The 22,817-nt window shown below is 41.9% G+C and overlaps 1 protein-coding gene across 1 annotated transcript; it reads left to right on the forward strand.

Moving 5' to 3' along the window:
* The first annotated feature begins 1,866 nt into the window (after window positions 1-1,866).
* Window positions 1,867-22,264, forward strand: greb1 (growth regulating estrogen receptor binding 1). The gene is made up of 33 exons (XM_080038496.1): window positions 1,867-2,023; window positions 2,138-2,245; window positions 2,469-2,645; window positions 3,322-3,504; window positions 4,855-4,968; window positions 5,481-5,615; window positions 7,087-7,248; window positions 7,493-7,615; window positions 10,020-10,205; window positions 11,804-11,940; window positions 12,193-12,469; window positions 12,587-12,715; window positions 12,815-13,018; window positions 13,219-13,416; window positions 13,533-13,716; window positions 13,996-14,179; window positions 14,361-14,497; window positions 14,624-14,975; window positions 15,084-15,199; window positions 15,344-15,549; window positions 15,679-16,249; window positions 16,896-17,052; window positions 17,143-17,245; window positions 17,498-17,653; window positions 17,793-17,929; window positions 18,036-18,197; window positions 18,961-19,165; window positions 19,374-19,536; window positions 19,672-19,790; window positions 19,908-20,140; window positions 20,482-20,682; window positions 20,866-21,004; window positions 21,449-22,264. The coding sequence occupies exons 1-33, from the start codon at window positions 1,870-1,872 to the stop codon at window positions 21,610-21,612; spliced, it is 5,976 nt and encodes a 1,991-aa protein (XP_079894622.1). The 5' UTR covers window positions 1,867-1,869; the 3' UTR covers window positions 21,613-22,264.
* Window positions 22,265-22,817: the final 553 nt, after the last annotated feature.

Here is a 22,817-nt window from a genome sequence, read left to right on the forward strand (position 1 = left end):
TATCCAAACATTTATCTAAACATGTAAACATTATGTTTTGTCATAGGCAGACATCCATGCAAACTAATACAATTAAAAAACATTACATTTGAACAGATTTATTTCAGTAGAACTTTATCAAGTTTTGATAATTTTATGAACAATCCATTATTTCGCAGAACAACAAAAAGATGAATGTAGAGTAAAATATTACTCATCTGTCTGACACAACCCATTCAATAAATAAAGTAAAATACCCCCCATGTGATGGAGGAATGCACAGTGCAGTACCCCTGCAGTAAGCAGTGTGCTATATGCAACCTGCCAAGTGTACTTGCATGAATTCTGGTTGTTTTAGTCAAGATTATGCTAAAATTTATTTTACCCAACTATATTTAAAATCACTGTTTAAGCCTCTTTAAACCTGGTCTAGTGAAAATCAATATATGATATCAAGTTGTGTGTCTAAATAGGCTTTTTAAACAATCTGATTTGAAATTAAATTCAACTTATTTTAAAAAACTGCTTTTTAATAACATAGTTAGAAGAATTTAGTGCATTTGGGTTGCTTTAAATGTAGTAAATTCCAGTTTATTCCCCAAATTCGCATTAATTCCAATACATTTCCGTTAAATTCGCATGGAAAGTTTCCAACTTTGAAAATACCCGGAATTTTGCAACCCTACAATGGTCAGTCATCATGTGTAGCTGCCTGCATATGGGCAGTAGGGGTGGGAAAAAATCATCGATTATTTGATGCATTGCGATCCTCTCTAGAACGATTCGATTCGGATAAGTTAAAAATTGGAGTTAAAAAAAGAAAAGAAAAGGAAAAATGAATCGGTTCAGTTTTTACATACTTCCATATTGTGTTGAAATGCAAGCTGCATTGATTATTGCATTGTTCATAGAAAGTCATATTTGTGAAAAGAAAAGCCTTTTCTCTAAAAAAGTGTTAGATAAGGTAATTCATCTGTTGACTGTCTTAATCATCATCACAAAAGTAGCAAGTGATTAGCAAACTCTGAGTAGCAAACTCAGATGTATATATATTTTTGAAAATCAAGCATGGAAATGTACGAATCGTGAGGTGCCAACAGATTCCCAGCCCTAATGGGCAGTCAAATATTTAGAAGAGGTCAATTAAGTTGGTGTTTACAATCCAACCTTGTTATTACCCCCTGACTGACCCAGTTTGATTGCCGCACAGCACATATTTGGTTATTACAAAAAGGTACTTACTAAGAACAATTTGCATCATTCAGTTTGCAAAAAGAATTGCTTTCTTGGCGCGTTTCCCGTCTTTGTGAGAGCAGATGACAGATGCAAACCAGAGAGAAAAGCAGAGAGAGAGAGACATGAAAGGAGAGAGTAAGTAGAAAAAAAAGAGGGGGAGTAGCGTCTAGGTCAGGTTGCCCTGACTCTGTCAGCAAGGCTGATTTAATGGCATGCTGTCTTGATAGATGCCATCCACTAGTAACCACTGTTTCTGTGTGTGGGGGTCGGTGTGTGTTTCTGTGCGAGTAGATGTTGGATTTCAGTATTATCACGGTATATTGTGGATGTGTGTGTGTGTGTGTGTGTGTGTGTGTGTGTGTGTGTGTGTGTGTGTGTGTGTGTGTGTGTGTGTGTGTGTGACTTAGAGTTGACAATAATATACAGAACATTTATTATTATATTAAACAGAGGGTTCCAACAAATGTTAGCAGCAGTCTTTTAATGTATTCTGTCTTTTATCAATTTTGACTCAATGTCTACTGTCATAGTCTTGGGAACACAACACATTGGTGTTTTTGTAAATCAATATTACATACTAAAACTACTTACTGTCAGTTTGCAATTCTTATAAGAGTTCTAAAAAAAAAGTGACTGTGTATTTGCAGGACACCGATGGGGAACTCCTATGCGGGCCAGCTGCGGACCACACGCTTTGAAGAGGTCCTCCACAACTGCATTGAGGCATCACTGAGGTCCAGCACTGTGGTGCCTCGACCTGTCTTCTCCCAGCTGTATCTGGAGACAGAGCGGCCATTGGCACATGATGGTGGGTTAATTTCCTTAAGATTGAATCCTACTGAATCGCATTGCTCTAGCTGTCGGTCACTCCTGTTCACAATTAAAATCATGTCATGTTTGTGTTTGTGCATGTCCAAAACAGGCCGTACAGAGAATGATGATGAGGACGATGAAGATGGCTCCGAGTCTAACAGCCCTCCGATACCTTATCAAATGAAGCCCCCGCCTGACGGATGCTGCACCTCAGATGGTTTGTACACATATTAATATGCTCCTAAATAAAAAATTAAAAAATGCAGCAGCATTGTAGCAGTTGTGAAGAGAAAATGGAATGATTAGAAAACTGGTGTGAATGACTAATAAAAAAGTATCCAGGTCAGCTGTCTGCATACTGTATATTGGTGTATCTCTTGAACATGCTACAAAAGGTATCATATTGTGAATATAACTGTCCCGTGTCTTGCTCTCCACAGGCTTCTGTCAGGCAGGCAGAGACCTGCGTCTGTCCTCGCTGGCCTCAGATCCCTTGGATGTTCCCCCTGGTTTCATGTTGGTTGGGGTGAAGTCTCCCTCCCTCCCTGAGAGCCTGATGGTATGTGCCGTGGACCGCCGCTTCCTGCCAGACGAACGAGGTCACAACGCTCTGCTAGGTGAGGCAGGACACTCACACAGAGACACATGGGAAAATATCAGCACTGTCTCTGTCATCGGATAGTTAAACACTCCACTTCAAAATGTCAACTATACAATGGAGAATGAGAGTGAGATGAGAGTTATGTCTGTGTGGTAATGGTGGAGCAAGCAATTCTGGAGAACGCTTGATGTCAAAATCACAGTTGTAACAATTAGTGAATATCTTTATAGCTGAAAACCAATCCAGTGTTAATACACAGCGGAGGGCTCTGTAAATGGGCGTGTTGCTAGCTATGGTGGGCCCCTTTGTTTAAATACCCTTTGCATAGCTGTTTACAAAGCCGAGGCTGTGTATTTACACCAGGTTTTTTTTCAGCGCGCACACTGTACGAACAGGTAGCGGATTGTGAGGACATATTGACTGCTTTTGGCAAAAAGTGATTTTGACAACAAGCGTTCTCCAGAATTGCTGACTCCACCTTTAAGTACAGAGGGAATGGGATGTGCAAGGCCTATCTTAACATCAAGATGGGAGAAAAAATAAAACAGCAACCTTGGCTCTCTTCAAATTGAATGAAATGTCAAAATCCATTTTGACATTATTGAGACGGTTAGCTGTGTCACTGTAGGGACACATAAAACACAGCCTGTTGAAGTCATACTTTTTCTGTTATGTGTGTGTGCTCCCTCCAGGCTTTTCAGGCAACTGTATGGGCTGTGGAGAGAAAGGCTTCCGCTATTTCACTGAGTTCTCCAACCACATTAATCTGAAGCTCAGCACCCAGCCCAAGAAACAGAAGCACTTGAAGTTCCACCTGTACCGAAACAACCAGGGCGTGTTGGTCAAGGGAGCTCCCATCTGTTGGAGGGGACATGGTGAGAGATTGATACATGTGTCGTATTGGGCAATTGTAGTAATTATTTGATTGAAATTTGGTACACACCCCTTGTTTTTTACTCTTCCTTGAATACCACATTGTATGCATGGACTCTATCAATAGCAGTAAAATGGATTACAGATGCAATGTGCCTGTGTAAGTTTATTTTCAGAAAAGTGTGCCCAAGAGCTTTAAAGGCTCCTGTCCTCATTGCCATTATGTGTTTTTAGTAGGCGATTGTATGATAAAAGTGTAACAAAACATGAATAAAATAAGAGGAATGAGGTTTTAACTTCTCCAGTTTATTAGCACAATCCATTCATTAAGACAGAGTCCTTTATCTTTGGGTCCTGCTGCATTGTTGTACAAAATTTAAAAAAAAAATCTAAATTGAACAGGAAGTTACGCGAGTACAGTTCAGTCCAGATGGACAGGTGGTGAAGCCTTAAGGAATGGGTGAAAGGTGAGACTACAGAGTGTACACAGAGGCCACAGCCCAGCCAGTTAATACTGTAGGAAAGGACATGGCCTGGTGACAAAGACCTGGGAGAATGGAAACGCAAACCCTGTAGACATTGTGTTCTCTAAATGTTTTTAACCTTATGATGTTGTTTTCCCTGTTTTTGGTTCTTAAATGATTTACTCCTGGGAGGGAAAGATTGTAGCTTAACAGCTAAGAGCAAATGAAGTCGGAGCTTGGGGTATATCCATATGATATAATAAGTCAAGTAATCATCTTTATGAAAGGGTGCAAATGTTGTGATAATGTTGAGTCTTTGAATACGCAAACGCCATACAGCAATGGTGAACTTTTTGCTTACTCTGCTCTCTTCTTAAAACTAAAATACTTCTGTAGTAACCATAGTAATCCTATTTACTCCCTGTAATTGCAGTAAGTAAGGAATTGTTCATGTGTTTCACACTTAACCTGAGCAGTGTCTGAACTGAAAAAAGCAGTGGTTGGATAACTTGTCTTGACAAATTCCTCACAAAAAGAAATCTTATCATTCTCAAAATCCACCCACACCAGCCATTCACTTTACTGTGTGATATTATTAAGGTAATGAGCTTGACTAAGTTATCTGGATAGCTATGCTGAACAGTTTCTAAATCTGAGGGGGTTCTAGCTTTGGTCACTTTTTTCAGTCATCCAGTTAATGTATTTTTATATGTAATGTATTAAGTGACTTTGAGTTTATAGAAAAGCGCTATATCAATGCAATATACAGTATATTATTAACATTATTTCTTGAAATGGCCTCCGTTATTTCTCCAGAGCTCCATAGAATTAACTGTGTCTCTTGATACCAAATGACTTAGGCTGTGTATCTGCTTGTGTGTGTTTCAGATGGTAGGATAAGACAGATCGGGTCCAGCCTTTCAGAAGGTCATGTGACATCAGATGAACAGCCACCAAACACGGCACTAACTAACACGTTACACACACCCGGCAGCATCGCAGGTAACACACACACACATACACACACATCCCCCAGAAATGTGGAGAAACTTGACCATAATTTCCAAGAATGCCACGTTGATACCTGGGTTCTCATGAAAAAAATGTAATTAAAAAAGAAGACATTTTCAAGCTTTATTTGATATAGTACAGTATAGAGTCAATATAGTATACAGATAGTATGGAGAGAAACAGAGTTGAAATGGGGAGACAGAGAGAGGGGGATTGACATGCAGTAAAGGTCCACAGGTCGGATTTGATCCCGTAACGACCACTGCAACAAGGGCTCAGTCCACATGGTATGCACACTACCCACTACACCACGGGAGCACTACTTTATTCTTTTAAAGAGTTTTACCATGAGAGCACTAAACAGTAATGGTAGTGCAAACAGACACCTGTATCTTACTTTAACTAGCAAGATAAGGATATACAGTATATTGTTATTACAGAGATATTTTTCATGAAAACTCACATGTATTACTGTTGTTGATACATTTTTGTCTATCCAGCAGGACCACATGTAGACCCAGTTGGTGCGCCACGAATACCTGACGCCACCCATTCACTGACAAATGGCAACCATGCTGTTCCCTCCACCACACAGCCACCTTTAAACCAGTCAGGGCCTGGGAGACCCTCAGCTACAGGTATTAGATGTGCACACCACTGGTCACTTCAGCTCTATGACATGTCATTTGTTTTAGTTATGTTATTCTAGTGATGATGTCTTCCTATTACAACAATCATGTGAGTGAAGAAACCTTGAAGATGAAAATGTTCACTGTTGAAAGCAGCTTACTGTAACAGCATCAACACAAGCTGTTACATATTTATATTTCATAATCCTAAAGACTGAGAATCGGACATGTTTGGTATAAAAACGTTTCTCAATATAAACTTAAAATATTTATACGGTTAGTAAAGAAATTAAGAAAAAATAACTGCATGTTATAACTAAGAATCAGACTACTGTAGCTCATTAAATGTTTCTCATGAAATGTACACCTTAATATGATGATATCTGCTTTGACCTGATTTCTGACCATTTACCGACCTCTTGTGCATGTCAACATGGTCAGTTTGTGTCTGATGTAGTTAAGCCCCTCCCCGGAGTTTCTTCACACCTTTGAAAGAAGATACTCCTACCAGCAGCATCCCATGCACTCATTGTGTGTTTGTGTGTGTGTGTGTGTGTGTGTGTGTGTGTGAGCAGCCAGTTGCATTGTGTGTTGGGGGTTGTCCTTTGTCTTTCTGTCTCTCTCTCTCCCTCCCTCTCCTTCTGTCTGTCACCTCTATTAACCAGGGTTGTAAAATTCCCTCTCAGTCTCGTCTTTTTTCCTGCTTTCTCGCTAAATGAAAAGCTTCCTTCCTGTCTGTGTTTTTTTTCATGGCCCTTTTAACAAGTGGACCTTTTATGTGTCTCACTCTTACTGCATTTCAACAGAACCTTGAGAGGAGGAGGAGGAACAGACAGGTTAATGTGTGACTAAAATACAACTGCTCTCCATTACTGTATCATCAGAAGTCATTCCTAAAACACCATTTAGTGTATGCTCTGCTGATTTGTGGCTTACTATAAGGAGGGACTCTTCTGCCATACAGGGAAATAATTCCTAAAGCCAACTCAGTTGTATAAAAACATTGAAAAATACTTAAACAGGAGCTGTAACAAGATAGCAATAAATATAAAAATATATATAAATAAAATATGAGAACAATAACATATTTATGACAATAAACAATATGTGAAATTCATTTAAGTTCTGCTGTACTTAGATAATGTAATGTAAAAGAAGATATTGGTGGCAAGCTCAATGATTACATTGAAAACATTAAAAGTATACGACCATTTTTGTGCTTTGGTGGCGTAGTGGATAGAGCGCGTACCATATTGGCTCTGGCCTTCGTTGCAGTGGTTGTGGGTTCAAATCCAACCCGGGGCCATGGACCTTTACTGCAGGTCATCCCCTCTCTCTCTCTCTCTCTCCCCCCATTTCAACTATGTACTATCTAATAAAGCTTGAAAATGCCAAAAAATTATCTTTAAAAAAAAAGTATATAACCACACCTTGAAGCAAATACTTTATACTTCATGCGATCCTACGTCTTATCCACCAGGGCCCCATGTAAATGCTGGACCTCCCAAAAAGAGGCACAGGGGCTGGTCGCCTGAGTCATCTGCCAACAGTCTGCTAGAGAACGCTGTGAAGACACCGCCGTCTTCATCGGCCACATCAACATTATCCGTGTCCTCTGTCATCACAAATGGAGTCCGATCAGGTAAAAAAGAGGATAAAAGACATGCATAGACAGAAAACGTAAGGAGAGAAACATCAGAAAACATTTATGTAATACTGTGTGTGTGTGTGTGTGTGTGTGTGTGTGTGTGTGTGTGTGTGTGTGTGTGTGTGTGTGCGTGCGTGCGTGCGTGCGTGCGTGCGTGCGTGCGTGCGTGCGTGTGTGTGTGTAAATAATCTGTGTTGCTTGATGTGTAAATGATAAGCTATTTCTGTGCTTTCTCCAGAGGCCGCTCCTCCGCTGAGTTCATCCCAGGCGTCCTTAACCCTGCTCCCTCCTCCAGAGCTGTCTGTAAACATCCCCGATCAGCTGCTGCACATCTGCAGACTGCAACCTGTCATCTTTACAGGTCAGATTACCAATTGTATCGTTTAATCGTTCACACACTGCCACACCTTCAGCAAATGCGGTTGTAGAACAATGCGGTTGAAAAAGAGTATTTGTAGCTGTGAGTGGGTTGACTTAACCCATTGTTGACTTGGTGGCGATCATTTCCCGCCCAGCTGTCAGTACTGGACTTTCTCATGCAGGTAACCAGCCAACAGATGGCCATTTCAGTTGGCCCTCTCCTCACAGGTTAGAGGTCGGCCAACACTCCAGGCTGCTTCTCTGCCTTTTTTGCCCTCCCCTCATCCTACTCTCCTACTCTCTTTTCACTCCTTTGTATCCCCTGTCAACTCATCCACCTTCCTTCTCCATACCCTCAACCACTTCCCATATCTGCTGTATTCACTTTCATGTTTCTTCCTGTTTACACTCCATAATGTGTTCCTGTCCCTATTATTAGGGGGCCAAGCCCGAGAAGGGCAAGGGACCGCGGAATGCAGAGCATCGCGGTTCCATGACAATGCGGGGCATGGAACCCTATTGATTTAGTAGGAATTATTATTTGGCGCCCCAAAATCTCGTAAAAGTGGTGCTGCAGCCCAAACCGTAAAGTGTTTGGACATGCCACTTGTCGGGCTTATCCAGGTCCGTGCCGGGTACGCAGACACAAAAATTCAGACATGCCAACCACCAGGTGGCGCTACAACAAAGGAAAACGCGTTTGGGGCTATAACTCCCGCACCGAAAGTCCGACAGTCAAAAACTTCATATCCACAGATGCCCACAAGTCAGCTGCATCTTTTGAGATAGGCCACGCCCATTTGCGTATATATAGAATTTTCGCTACATCGCGAAAACTGTGTCAGTCACCAAAACATACTCCTCCTACAGTTTTCGCCCGATTTGGACGAAACCAAAAGCATTATGCTCTACCGACTCCCACGAGCAAAAGTTGGCCAAAGAATTGTTCTACAACCATCGGAAGACCAAACGGTAGCGCTTTAAAGATTTGCTCAAATACCTAAAAAAAATAAAAATAAAAGGGATTTTCTTGAAACTCAAGGGAGACTATCATGAGGCATACATGAGTCTATAAAAAAAATCTGGCGAAGAAATTCCTATGTATGCCGGACTTATTAAACAAATTAGTTTTGCACTTTTACTTCCTGTTTCGAACTATTTGGCGGGAAAATTCAAAAAAGTGGAGAGGTAGACAATTTGATTTTGCTCATAACTCCGCAACCAAACATCGCACATTCAAAAACTTGACATCCACTTGTTTGGTACATTGAGGTGGTCTTTCTATGGATGACATTCGCAGTTTTGCGAATGTCATCCATAGGGGGCGCCAAAACCACAAAACGAAAATACAACGCGTTTGGGGCTATAACTTCCACCCCAAAAGTCTGACAGTCAAAAACTTTACATCCACAGATGCCCACGAGTCAGCTGCCTCTTTTGAGATAGGCCACGCCCATTTGCGCATGGGATTTTTTTCCCCTACATCGCAAAAACTGTGTCAGTCACCAAAACACACACCTCCTACAGTTTTTGCCCGATTTGGACGAAACCAAAAGCATTATGCTCTACCGACTCCCACGAACAAAATTTGAGTACATAATTTCTCTACGACCGTCGGAAGACCAAACGGTGGCGCTTTAAATATTTGCACATTAGCCACCTTGTACCAAACTGCTCCTAAATCCAAAACGGTTCATCCTATTGACACCAAACTTCACACATGTTTGTCCTATTGTTGGTTCTACTTTTTCCTTAAATTGCTCCAAAAGGGGGCGCCAAAAACACACTTGAGCATCTTTCTCTACCATTTTTCCGCCTTTTGGTCTATAACTCCCAAACCGAACATCTCACATTCAAAAACTTTACATCCCCGGATTCCGTGAAGCGAGTGGCCGGCGCCGCGGACGACGACGCCCGATCCCGAGTCGCACGGGACGGCTTGGCCCCCGTCCACAACTGCTTGCAGTTCTAGTTATTATTATTATTAGTATACCTCCCTCCCTTGAGAGTGGATAGAACTACATTTATTTTATTTGCAGATATGTATAGTAACTAATATAAAGAACAATACACCAATGAACAGCAAAATAAAATCTAACATAGGTCCAGTATTTTATTAGACATATGTCTCTGGTTTTATTTTCTTGTTTTCTTATCATAAAAACGGCAGATTGCATCCTTTACACCTTAGACAAAGACTTCTGCGTATTGTTCTTGCTTGTAAGATCTTCTATTCAAGCCAATCGCACTGTCAGTCCATTATCCTATCCATAATTGTCCTATTATCATTTCATGAGGTCCATTAATTGCCAAATCTACAAACTGATCTACAGCCCCTCCTCAAGTTATTCTTACACACATGTTTCACCATGTTTCTCAATTTGTATGTCTTTTTTTTAATACAGGTCATGGCCCACTCCCTCAGCTGACTGGCAATGCTGGTGAAGTTCTGGTCAGCTCTCTGCTCCACAGTTGTTACCTGAGCTCCCAGACACTCCCCAGAGTCTACCAGCACTATGGACCATCACCCATTCAGCCATTGTCAACGGAGATGCAGATTCTCCTCACAGTCTACTACCTTGTTCAGCTAGGTCAGTGTAGAACCTTCTGCAAGAATAACGTCTGTCATCACACAGTGATGTTTCATGACATCGTCGCTGCGACTTCAAATGGCCACTAGGAGGCAGCCAGTATAACAGTTGAATTAATCTGGTTCAACCCATAGATACAGTCCCCTCCAATAGTATTGGAACAGTGAGGCCAATTCCTTTATTTTTGCTGTAGACTGGAAACATTTGGGTTTGACACCAAAATATGAATATGAGACAATAGATCAACATTTCAGCTTTCATTTCCAGGTATTAACATCTGGACCTGATACACAACTGTGAAGAAATCATTATTTGTAAAGGAACACCACATTTTAAGGTGAGCAAAAGTATTGGAACAGATAGACTTAAAATAAATCTAAGTGAATAAAACTTAATGTTTTGTTGCAATCTTTCGCTTGCAATGACTGCATCAAGCATGTGACCCATTGACATCACAACACTTTTGCATTCTTCTTTTGTGATGCTTTTCCAGGCTTTCACTGCAGCCTCATTCAGTTGCTGTTTGTTTTGGGGGGTTACTCTCTTCACTCTCCTCTTTAGCAGGTAAAATGCATGTTCTAAAGGGTTTAAGTCTGGAGATTGACTTGGCCAGTCTAAAACATTCTATTTCTTGCCCCTGATGAACTCCTTTGCATTTTTTTTGGATCATTATCTTGCTGCATGATGAAGGATCTTCCAATCAGTTTGGTTGCACCATTTTTTTCAATTGGCAGATGTTTCTGTAGACTTCTGAGTTCATTTTGCTGTTGCCATCATGTGTTACTGTGTTGTTGTCAAGATGAACCTTTACCAAAGTGATGGAAAGGCTAAAGTTTGGCAAAAGAAAGGATCTGCTTATGATCCCAAACATACAAGCTCATCTGTGAAACACGGTGGAGGCAATGTCATGGCTTCGGGCTCATTAATCTTCATAGATGATGTAACACATGATGGCAACAGCAAAATGAACTCAGAAGTTTACAGAAACATTTTGTCTGCCAATTTAAAGAAATATGCAACCCAACTGATTGGGTTGCATATTTGTAACCCCCCAAAACAAACAGCAACTGAATGAGGCTGCAGTGAAATCCTGGAAAAGCATCACAAAAGAAGAATGCAAAAGTGTTGTGATGTCAATGGGTCACAGGCTTGATGCAGTTATTGCAAGGGAAGGATTTGCATCAACATATTAAGTCTTATTTACTTTAATTTATTTTAAGTCTATCTGTTCCAATACTTTTGCTAACCTAAACATGTGGTGTTCCTTTACAAATAATGCTATCTTCTCAGTTGTGTATCAGATCCAGATGTAAATACCTGGAAATGAAAGCTGAAATGTTGATCTATTGTCTCATATTCATATTTTGATGTCAAACCCAAATGTTTCCAGTCTACAGCAAAAATAAAGGAATTGGCCTCACTGTTCCAATACTATTGGAGGGGACTGTAGTAGGTTCAACCAAGATCAATTCTATGGACTCAAGCTTTTTCAGTCCCAAAACTAAATAAAAATTCCATAAAATGTCTGGAAGGTATTTTTAATTCCTCTTCACAATAATTACTGTTTCTTATTCATCTCTTACCTATATTTCTCCAAGGCCCTGACGAGGTTCCCCTGATTGAGGACTTGGAGCAGATATTCATGAGGTCATGGAGGGAGTCTCATCTCAGTGAGATCAGACAGTTCCAACAGCCTCAAGCACCAGCCACCCAAGGGAGGCACTATGGCATAGAGGTGAGACATGGTGTCTGAGAAGAAGTGTCCTACTGTCAAATGTTAAGTTTGAGAAAAATTAAGAATTCTTTACGAGATCTAGAATTTTAAGGCAATGCACTACAAATTCCAATCCCCCTTTTTTACTCTTTGTCCTTTTAGATTAAACTTAATTTGCTCTCCGCTTCATGCAGCATGTTACAAAAATAAAAGAAATGGGATAAAACTAATGAAATTAACAAATCGCTCACCATTTTGTACTTTTGTGTCCAGACCCTGTCCATGCTGCCTGGGCTCCCCCCGCATCTCTCCTTACCTCCACATAGCCAACAACCGCTGACCCCCAACCAGCTGCCCTGGCTGGCCCAGCTGGCTGCGTCCTCCTGTGGAGAGGGCGTGGTGGTGGTCGGGGAGAAGATTGGATCGTTGGCTCACGGCATCCAGCAAACGTTCAGCAGGTTAATGGAAGGACGCTTTGAAAACACCAACTACGTGGTCATTATTGTCACTCCGCCAGGACAGGAAACACAGTCCTGTGTGGTGGTCACAGGTGAAAGTTTTGTTTTTATATATGCGAGCAAATGTTGTAAATTAAAAAAAAATTATTAAATAAAGATAAAGAATTTGGCAGATTTTAATGTAGTGTATTTTTATGTGCATGTTGCAGGTAAACACCAGTGTCGTGCCTTGGCCGAGAGCATGTTCTCTCCAAATGAGGGCCTGAAAGAAATCAACCACCAGCTCTCCACTAGTGTTGCCCAGGAACTCATCCACTACTGCAATTCTCTTGGACAAGGTGTGTGACCGTCTGCATTTTTTTTTGGGTGCAGTACAGGCACATGTGTGTTTTAATCTTAATTCACCAATATGAATTGTTTATTATTCTATTTCTCAGATGGTGACTTGGATTCCCTGCTGGATAGTGCCACTGTGGACAGCAGCGAGCCGTCTCCCTTATCCAGCGGTCAGGAATCAGCTGAAGAGAAAAGTCTTAAAACCACACACAGTCCCAGAGACGCACACAGTTTAAAGGATTCAAACTCAAAGGACTCCCCCAGCCCTAAAGTGAAATGTTCAAGTCCCAAAGCCTCCTGTTCAGGTGAGACACAGGCCGGTTGAAGTGTATATGGAACGCAAGTGTTCTCTTGAGTACATGTATTACAGGTATTCCCACAGCTGTAATCCATACTGTTGAATAGGTTTGAGTTCTACCTATAGTTAATTATGGAAGTCTAAAACTCCCATTTACAATCTTAACTTGGCCCAGGAATATCAATCAGTTTGTTTGTATTTGTGTAGAATACTCCGTAGAGTGGCGTGAGGTCCGTCCCATCCAGCTGGCAGTGGCCAGGAAGCTGCTGTCCCATGTGTGTGCCATAGCAGACTCTAGCACACAGAACCTGGACCTCGGCTCCTTCGACAGGGTCAGCTTCCTCATCCTGGTCCCGCCCTCCGAGGTCACATTTCAGCAAACCGTTCTCCTCCTCTGGACCTCTGGTGAGTAACATTTTTTTTGTTCAGGACATGCTTTTCTTTATTATAATTGTATCATGTGTGTGCCTTTATGATATGTGTTTATGTTGACCCTCTTTATCTTTGTCTGTGTATCTCAGGTGTCCTTCAGGAGCTCGGGGGTTTAGACCAGGAGTGTTTGTCTCAAAGGGATGCCGAGCATTATGTGGTCAAGATGGATGAGAGCGCTCAGGCACGAATTGACAGCCTAACCCAGGAAGCACACAGCAACTCCCACACTCTCTACATCCTGGTCCACGACCACGCTCACTGGAACATTAACAGGTGTGTGTGTGTGTGTGTGTGTGTGTGTGTATATGTGTCTGCGTGTGTCTGCGTGCGTGCGTGCGTGTGTCTGCGTGCGTGCGTGCGTGCGTGCGTGTGTCTGCGTGCGTGTGAAAGAGATGAGAAGTGATGCAGGATTGCAGAATGATTGCTGTGCTCACATGATATTCTTCCATCAGCACAAACAAAAACCTGATAAAACAAGGAGGTTGCATCAAGAAAAGCAATTGAAATGTTCTCTTCCATTAAGCTTTAGTCCTTACTTTTCCTCTCATTCAGTGCGTCCTGCAGTAGCTCAGACGGTGGTTCGGCTCTGGTGGACCAGCTGTTAAACTCTAGACAGGTCAGAGATGCTCCAAACATCCTGATTCTCCACGTCACCTCCTTCCCCTTCGCTCTGCAGACACAGTTTACCCGCATAAGCCCCTACAACGAGATCCACTGGCCCTCTGCGTTCAGCAACGTAAGTATGCGTGCGATACCGTACACGCTCTGTATTTAACATTCACCAGTGGCACAAATCTGGAGTTTGCACTTGAGTCACCTGAATGTGTGCGTACCTTTAACATAGTGTGTGTGTGTGTGTGGGCGCGCGTGTGGTATTTGTGTCTGTGGTTTATGTGTGTGTGGTTGTGTGTGTGCAGGATGTGGACCTGTATCATGAGAGGACACGGTACTTTGGTGTGTCGGAGCTTTTAGAGTCGACCCGTTCGGGGAGCAGCCTGCCTCTGATGCGTTATGATTCCTCCTTTGAAAGCATGGCATCTGCCCTGGAAGAAAGGTATAGCACTAACGCACACATGTTTAATCCTACACATACATCCTTATTTCACACACAAGGTTGAATTACTTGCAAGTCAGTGTTACAAAATATAACAAGACACCCCTTACAATCTCTCTCTTCCAGGTTTCCTAAGCTGCACAGTGCTGTGATCCGGACTACAGTTTTGATCCAACACTACTGCGTAGCTCTGATGGCTGCATCCGGAAAAATCAGCGGCTCCCCCAATCTCCACAAACACACCTCAGTGGAGACCCTGGAGATTGTCCAATCACTGCTCACTGTTGCCCAGCAATGTCCCGCCCACCACGGTCACATGGTCCTGCTGCGGATCCCCTCATTGGCTCTGGCAGCGTGGGCCCACCGACGGCTATACAGAGTCCGGAGGCAGCTGGGTCTGGAGGAGAGCTTTGAAATCATACTGGGGAATCCAAACCAAGCTTTGAATGTTGGACAGAGCTTCACTGATCAAATCAAGGTGGGATAGCATGTCGTCGTGAATAGATAGATGAGCTCACAAAGTAGATCAAATAAAAAGACACTTGCTTACTGTGAAAATGCTTGTGTTTAAATGTGTGTCTTGCAGATATGGCTGAAGATCCAGGAAGCTGACTGGGTTCCTCGGACCTACCTGGAGCTAGAGGCCCTTCCCTGCATCCTGATCCTGTCAGGAGCTGAGCCCCTCGGAGAGTCACTGCCCAGGTACCACGCTTTGACCTAAAACTTTCACCCTTTGTTACCAACCTTTCACCACCAAGTGTAAACAGCTATACTTATCAGGTCTCCATGGAGGAAGTTATTATGTGGTCTTAAGTTTAAACAAAAGGGAATTCATCTCGCCCACAGGTCATTGAAGTACTGCGATCTGAGAGTGATAAGCTGCTCCTACCTTCAGCGAACCACACTTGAACAAGAGCTAGGGCTCGCTGCTTATCTAGTGAGGTCCGAGTCCCGACCTCCCCACAACACCGGACCAGGAAGTGACTTGTTGGAGAGTGATACGGAAAAACTCAACAGCACTGACAATGAGGAGGAAGGGGGCCAGGAGAACGGTGAGATGCCATGAGCTTTTCTTTTCAATTTAAAAAAACGTGCAAAATTCTCACTCACTCAAGACTTATTTCGTCGTAAACATATTGGCTCTTCTTATGACTCTCATTTTCCCTCCATTCTTTTCCTAGGGGACTCCCCTCAGGAACCATTTCCTGCCCAAAGCACCACCTCTCCAAATGTCCAGAAAGGGACCACCACGGACACTGTACAATCGCCCTCACCATCGCAGACTCAACTTCAATCCCAGCTGCCAAATCAATCGTTTCCATATCCCCAACCACCTGCACAACAACACCACCAAACCCAACCCCAAGCGCCGCAGAGTTATCCCCAGCCGGCACAACCTCATGTCCAGAGTCCAAATCAGCCATTATCTACTTCACATTCCCAACCTTACACTCCAACGTCTCTTCAGCACCAGCCCCTAACCCAAATGCAAATACCCCATCCTCCACCTCAACCGCTTCCACCAGCCCAGTCTAACCGCCAGCACTCCAAATCCACCTCCTCTGGCTCCTTGTCCCCACGAGCCTCCTCTCCTCACCTGAACTGCTCCTGGGCTCGGGGAGTGAGTCGCCCGCCTTCCGTGCTCCTATCTCGCACCCTCTACAATATTGTCACTGCCAGTGACAGCAGCGGGCTTCCACGATGTACCTCATTCCTGCCACACATGTCTGTCGCATGGGTTAGCAGCTTTAGGTAAAGTTGACTATACTTAAACAAAAATATTTTAAAGATTTAAAAAAAGTTGTTCAAATTTTCCAGCCACCATTCAATCAGCGGGACGCTGACACCGTTGAGAATTGGCATGGACTGCTAGTACTAGGCAAAGTTACAATTTTGTTAACATGTGCAGTACAATTCACCATCTACCGATAGCTTTGACTTTTCACCTTTTGAATTATTTACAATACGTCCAGAGCGTACAACTACTACATCCATCAAAGTATTGTGGATTTTTGGTCTACTTTCCTTACCTAAAAACAAATCTAGCTGTACGAATGTGATAAAACCTTGAAACGTTGGCCTACTTGTAATTCATAAGAAATTGTCAAATTGCTTTCATTTAGGAAGACGGGAGTTAAACCGTTAATAGTAGGCTTGAAGTTACACAGCTGAATATGTTAATCGTGTTTTCTTCTTGATTTGTTTTTTCACTAAAGCACTCCACTATTCCCTTGCAGCAGGAATACTATATCATATACATATCTATTTTTGAATACATGACACCAGTTTGAACAAAACAATGTTTTGTGCTTGAAGTCTCCTCACTCAATGTGTCCTGGAAAGATCCATCGCTGCAAGTCTCACTAGATTGGAATGTGAATTTGTCTTTGGTGTGCAGGCCTTTGCTGAGTAAGATGATGACGTGTACAGAACAGTCACTGTACTATCGCCAGTGGACAGTCCCCCGTACTCACCACATGGACAGCAGCAATCGCACCGAAGGGCGAAGTGACAACTTTCACCCTCGCAGACTGCTGCTCAGTGGACCCCCACAGGTACTTTCTGTGCTAATTTCTTTAGTTTGTTATAAACCCAAGTGCGTGCTTTGCTATATATTAATTTCCTTTTGCTCTTTCCACGGTCAGGTTGGTAAAACGGGAGCGTACCTTCACTTCCTGGGTATTCTGTCACGGATGCTGATCCGGCTGATGGAGGTGGATATCTACGATGAAGAAGACATCAACTACAGTCAGTATTTCTGCTGCAGTGGAAAACAATTCTCACCTACATAAACATACTCCCATTCATTGTTCTATATTTTCTCCTGTTTCCCCAACCCTTCTCTTTTTTCAGTGTGTTGCTATTATTGCTAAGACTATGTTATCGTATCTAGGATTTTGTCAGGATGTGTCCAAAGCATTTTATCTTCTAATCTTCAATATACACTGTGCTGTAGACTAATGTGTTCTACATAAATGTGTTCATTTGATATGTATCTAGGTGTGCAGGCGGAGGGGGTGCAGTACCACTCACCTAATGCTACCTGGCCAAACCCAGACATTGTGAAGACAATGCTCTTTGACTACATTATCCATGAACCCAAATATGAGGACATCAGCTCTGTCTATAGCCCTGGGTTTAAATCCAATGCTGAGGGTAGGCATAGTCAGACACACACACACACACACACACAAATCAATATATCGACAAATAACCACACATATTTTCACATACCCTGTATCTTACCCGTATATTGTGCTATTGTCCTAATCTTTGTGCCTGTTGCCTTTCCAAGGAAACCCTGTGCGCCAGGAGGATGTGTACCTACGTAGACGGACATCTAGGATCAAGCTGTCTAAATATGCAGCCTACAACACCTACCACCATTGTGAACAGTGTCATCAGTACTTGGGCTTCAACCCCAGATACCAGGTCAGCAGAGCACAACAAACATGAAGTTCAATGAACATTCTGTGAAATTCAATGACACGTAAATGTCACAGATGATGTTGTATTCCCTCTCTAACCTTATATGCAGATGTACGACTCAACGTTGAATGCCTTCACATTCACACATGTGCTGCTCGGGGAAGAGATCCAGCTCTACTTTATCATACCCAAGTCTAAAGAGCAGTACTTCAGCTTCAGCAAACCAGGAGGCCAGTTGGAGAGCATGCGGCTTCCTCTCACCTCTGATTGGGTTAGTCTTTCATTTGTGAAACCGGAACCACTGAATCTCAGACGCTAGCATTACTTTTCACAGATGCTGATGTGCAGAGCCAGGAACATTAAACCTAGGTTCATTCTTAAAACGAAGTAGGTGAAGTCAGATTGTCAGTAAATGGTAGTTTGTGAGAAGCATGGCACGTTCATGTGCCAAAATGTTCCATTTAATCTCACAATATAGAAAACCTATGTAGAAATGATCAAAATAAATAAACCACAACTTTTATTTAGTGAGATGGTGGTGTATGTCACCCATCGAACCTTTTTAACTTTGCAAATCATTTTAATTCAAGTAAATATGAATTGAATTCCTGTGTCATACTTTTAGCAGAGTCTGTTTTTCAGGTAATCCCCCATAGATAAAGACACATGCTACTCAACACATACTAGTAATCATTGCATTATGCTGATTTGCAGGGTTGACCACAATGCAACACCCTTGAACTCCACTAGGTGGTGTTGCAGGCTAGACTATGGTTGAAATTTCTCATTGATTATTCTTGCACAGTTCCCATTTTTCATTAAAAAGAAATATGTGCACAGCAGCTAACTGTTTCAAAAGATATTTTGTTAATTCAGTAAACCACAAAAAATAATAACTCTTTGATCAGCACATTAGCCAATAGCCTTTCCCTCCTGCCTTTTTCAAGCTTGGGTTTAAAAGTCTAAATGTTGCATGTAGGTATCTCATTTTACACCGAGATAAACTTTAAAGTATGATTTTATTATTTTTTCAGAGTCCAGACTGCATCAAGAGTCCAATCTTTACCCCAACTACAGGCCGTCATGAGCATGGTCTCTTCAACCTGTACCATGCTATGGACGGAGCCTCACATCTACATATCCTGGTGGTCAAGGAGTATGAGATGGCTGTGTATAAGAAGTACTGGCCCAACCACATCATGCTGGTACTGCCCACTGTCTTCAATGGAGCTGGAATAGGTATATCACTGCTACTACTGCTAGACATGCATGGATTCCTAAACGTCATAGGGTTTTAATACAGGCTGGCTTACTTACTTACTTACTTAGGCCTTTAAATTCCCTAGGGAACATAGGCCATCGAAGGCTGGCTTAGCAGTTACTAAAAAGTCCAATAGTTTTTTTTCATACTGCACTAGTTTAATAAGCGATTCCCATTCTTTTGCAGGTGCTGCTCACTTCCTGATTAAAGAGCTTTCGTATCACAACTTAAAACTGGAGCGAAGTCGGCGTTTGGAGGGAGGCGGCCCAGCCGTTGATGTCTGGCCTTTCATCATCCTGGCTGATGATTCCTGTGTTATGTGGAGCACAGTGGACCTGGACGCACGCAGGTACATACAGACATTAATTACATGCATAAGTAGATCCAAAGAACTGTTGCTCGTATAAGAAAGTAGGAATACGTTAATTTAACTTTTTTTTTTTTTTTTTTTTTTTTTAACATTGCTTCTGTTTGCCGTTGTTAGTGGTCCAGTGGAGCATGCTGTGTCACTGAAGCAGGTCTTACAGCACATGGAGGCCTGTCCAAACCTGGCCCACTTTGGACTCTGTGGGATCAGGAAGTGGAACAGCTGTGGACTTGCAGGTCAGGGGGAATATTATGATGTCAGAAAGCATGAAAATTCAAGAATCACTTTGACAACATTTTAGTCTTTGTACAAACGGTCAGAAAAAGATATGTTATGTATTGTCTTTAATCCAGGTTATAAACAGAGGGAGCCCTACTCCAGAGGTCACCTTCATGACTTCCTGCTCCTCAATGTGGACAAGAGTCAGAACATCCAGTACGACCAGAAGCGCTTCACCTGTCACGATGTGGACTTCACCCTGAGGCTGCACAGCGCCGGGCTGCTCGTCTGCCGCTTCAACAACTTCAGCGTCATGAAGAAGCAGATCGCCATAGGAGGATACAGGACATTCATTATCAAGACCAAGGTAGAGTGCTGAAGAAACACAATATATTGCTCACAGGGTCAATTGGAAAAAAACAAACACATTTGAACAATACTTAAAGGTGCTACAAGGAACTTTTTGATTTTTTGGAAACAGTCTAATTTTTCCTCTGATGATCATACATGTAACAGCAAACGAGACCATCAGTGCAAAGAATGCTATTTTGATATAGTATTTCTTAATGCCTTTTTGTCATGGGTACGCAAACCCAGGAACAACAGCTGGTAGTAAAAACACTGCCAATTTTGTCCAAAGGAGGGGCAATTAACATAATGAATCTGCACATGCTTGTAAAAAGTATTGAACGTTTGAATTCTCTCCAGATGACAGATGTTCCCACCTCAGTGGGGCCCTCGCAGTATATCTGTGCCCCAGACAGCAAACACCTTTTCCTGGCTACACCAGCTCATCTCCTCCTTGAGAAATACCTCCAACACACCAGCCAGAAGCTGTTTCCACTCAGCACCAAGAACTACACACACCCCGTTCTGTCTGTGGACTGTTATCTCAACTTGGGACCTGAGGTATAGAGCACACACACACGCACACACACACACACACACACACACACACACACACACACACACAATCACAGTGTCTTTGTTTGTGGTCATTTATTAACTCCTCATAACAGGATGTATGGATTCATAAAGCCATAAATTCCAAGGAGAAGTATATAAAGGTCACACTCTTCTTGCCTCTTGCAGGTGACGGTGTGTTTTGTGAGTTCCAGACCTCACTGTGTCAACATCAGCACCACAGGGCTGCTGTTCAGTGGCCTTCTCCTCTGTTTCGCTGACCCCTTTGTCAGTCCTGGGTTCCTCAAGAAGTTCACTTTCCTCAAAGGTACAAACTCAAACCAAATGCAGACAATGAAAAAATATACCGCTGGGTATAATATATAATAGGTGGTGCATATGCATTGATGTATTGCGCAGATAAAACTTAACATGACATCTTAGGTATGTTTTTGAATGCCTACATGTGCTACATGGGGCACTTTAAGTATCAAAGAAACAGTAAAAATTGGAAGAAGATGCTGAATACCTGCAAAGTCGCCCGGTAACTTCCAGCAATTAAACCTTTGTTGCATGGCATACCCCTTCCTTCCCGCCCACAAAAGAGTGACCACACTCCTTTAAAAGTGTTAGCACAATTAACTTATTGTCAAAACCATCATAAACAGAAGCTATACAGCATTTGACACAGCAACAATCTGGACAAGAAATGTGCTAATTTGCATGACTTCCATGGTCATAGTTAAAGTCTGCGTCCCTCTCCCTCCTGTAGGTGCGACTCTGTGTGTCATCAGTGCAGATCGTAGCTCCCTGAGGCAAACGGTGGGCAGGCTTGAGCTGGAGGAAGAGTGGAGATTCAGGCTCAGCGATGAATTCCAGACTGCCAACGCCAAGGAGGACCGGCCACTCTTCTTTTTGACCGGAAAACATATTTGACGGAAACACACGCATACAGAGTGCTGCTACAAAGAGCCACAGTCAGGATTGAAGTCACTTTAATTGTGAAAGTGTTTTTATAGCAAGACAGTCGGCACTAACAAAGGTTCTGAATAGACAATGCAAGATATGCCAAAGACAGTAGACTATGCATATTATTTCAGACCTGTGAGATGAGACTGACTCAAAATGATGTGGATGTAATATACAACATTGATCATCACCTATCACTGCACACACACAAATAGGACACATTTGTCTCATGAAGGTGATGATCTTTGAAAATATGAATGTGTTACGGACAAAGAAGCGAAGAAATAATTTTGCAAAATGTATATTTTTATGTGGCTTTTATTGACTATTATATCAGTCATCAGAAAATTAATTAGGAAATGTGTTTTCAAAGGGCTTTTCATGGCAGGGAAAATATTCAGTATGGCTCTATGTATCACTATAAATATTATTTTATAAGAGTCTCTCTTTTATCTTCTCAAATGTTGGTTATTTTGTTTGTTTGTTCCAAAAAATTGAAATACCCATTGTACAGAAGCATGGTGATAAAAAGCTAAAAACACCTCTTGATAGATACATACAGTATGTTGGTTCATAGTATGTAAGCAATTTATTATTTCCTTTTAAAGAAAATCACTAAACTCACTAATTGCAGGTACTGCTTTTGTATTTCTTTATAGGAGGTTTAGCAAGTATTTATTGCAATGTCAAAGTGTTCTGCACAATTCCTTGCAGGCGCACACCATATGAGAAGCTTTTAAAAAAAAAAGGTAGACACAATCATTTGTGTAAAATGGTAGCCGATTTTTGGCAACAAATGGTTAAGTTAGAGTTTTATTTTTTTTGCATCTCTGTTTTTACATTTGAAATATTTTGAATATTTTTGTAAGCTTTGCATTATGTAAAAACGTACTTACTGTGTGTACAAGGAAAAGTGTCTTATTTTTAGATGTTCAACATTGTTTATGCTTTATGCTCCATAGACTGTACAATGATGTTATTTGTAACTGTTGAAGAAACCCAAATCCACTGTGTCCACAGTGTGTCACAATGTACACTTTTGTATGCTTTTAATTGTATAAATGTACAGACATTTAAATTGTTTGTATGTCCATTCTATCTTTCAAACACAGAACTAAACAGACCTTATCTGATCACTCTATAAACTTCAAGGTAACCTGAAAAAGAATGGT

The sequence above is a fragment of the Ammodytes marinus genome (genome assembly GCF_949987685.1).
Source record: "Ammodytes marinus genome assembly, chromosome: 1".
Taxonomy (NCBI): domain Eukaryota; kingdom Metazoa; phylum Chordata; class Actinopteri; order Uranoscopiformes; family Ammodytidae; genus Ammodytes; species Ammodytes marinus.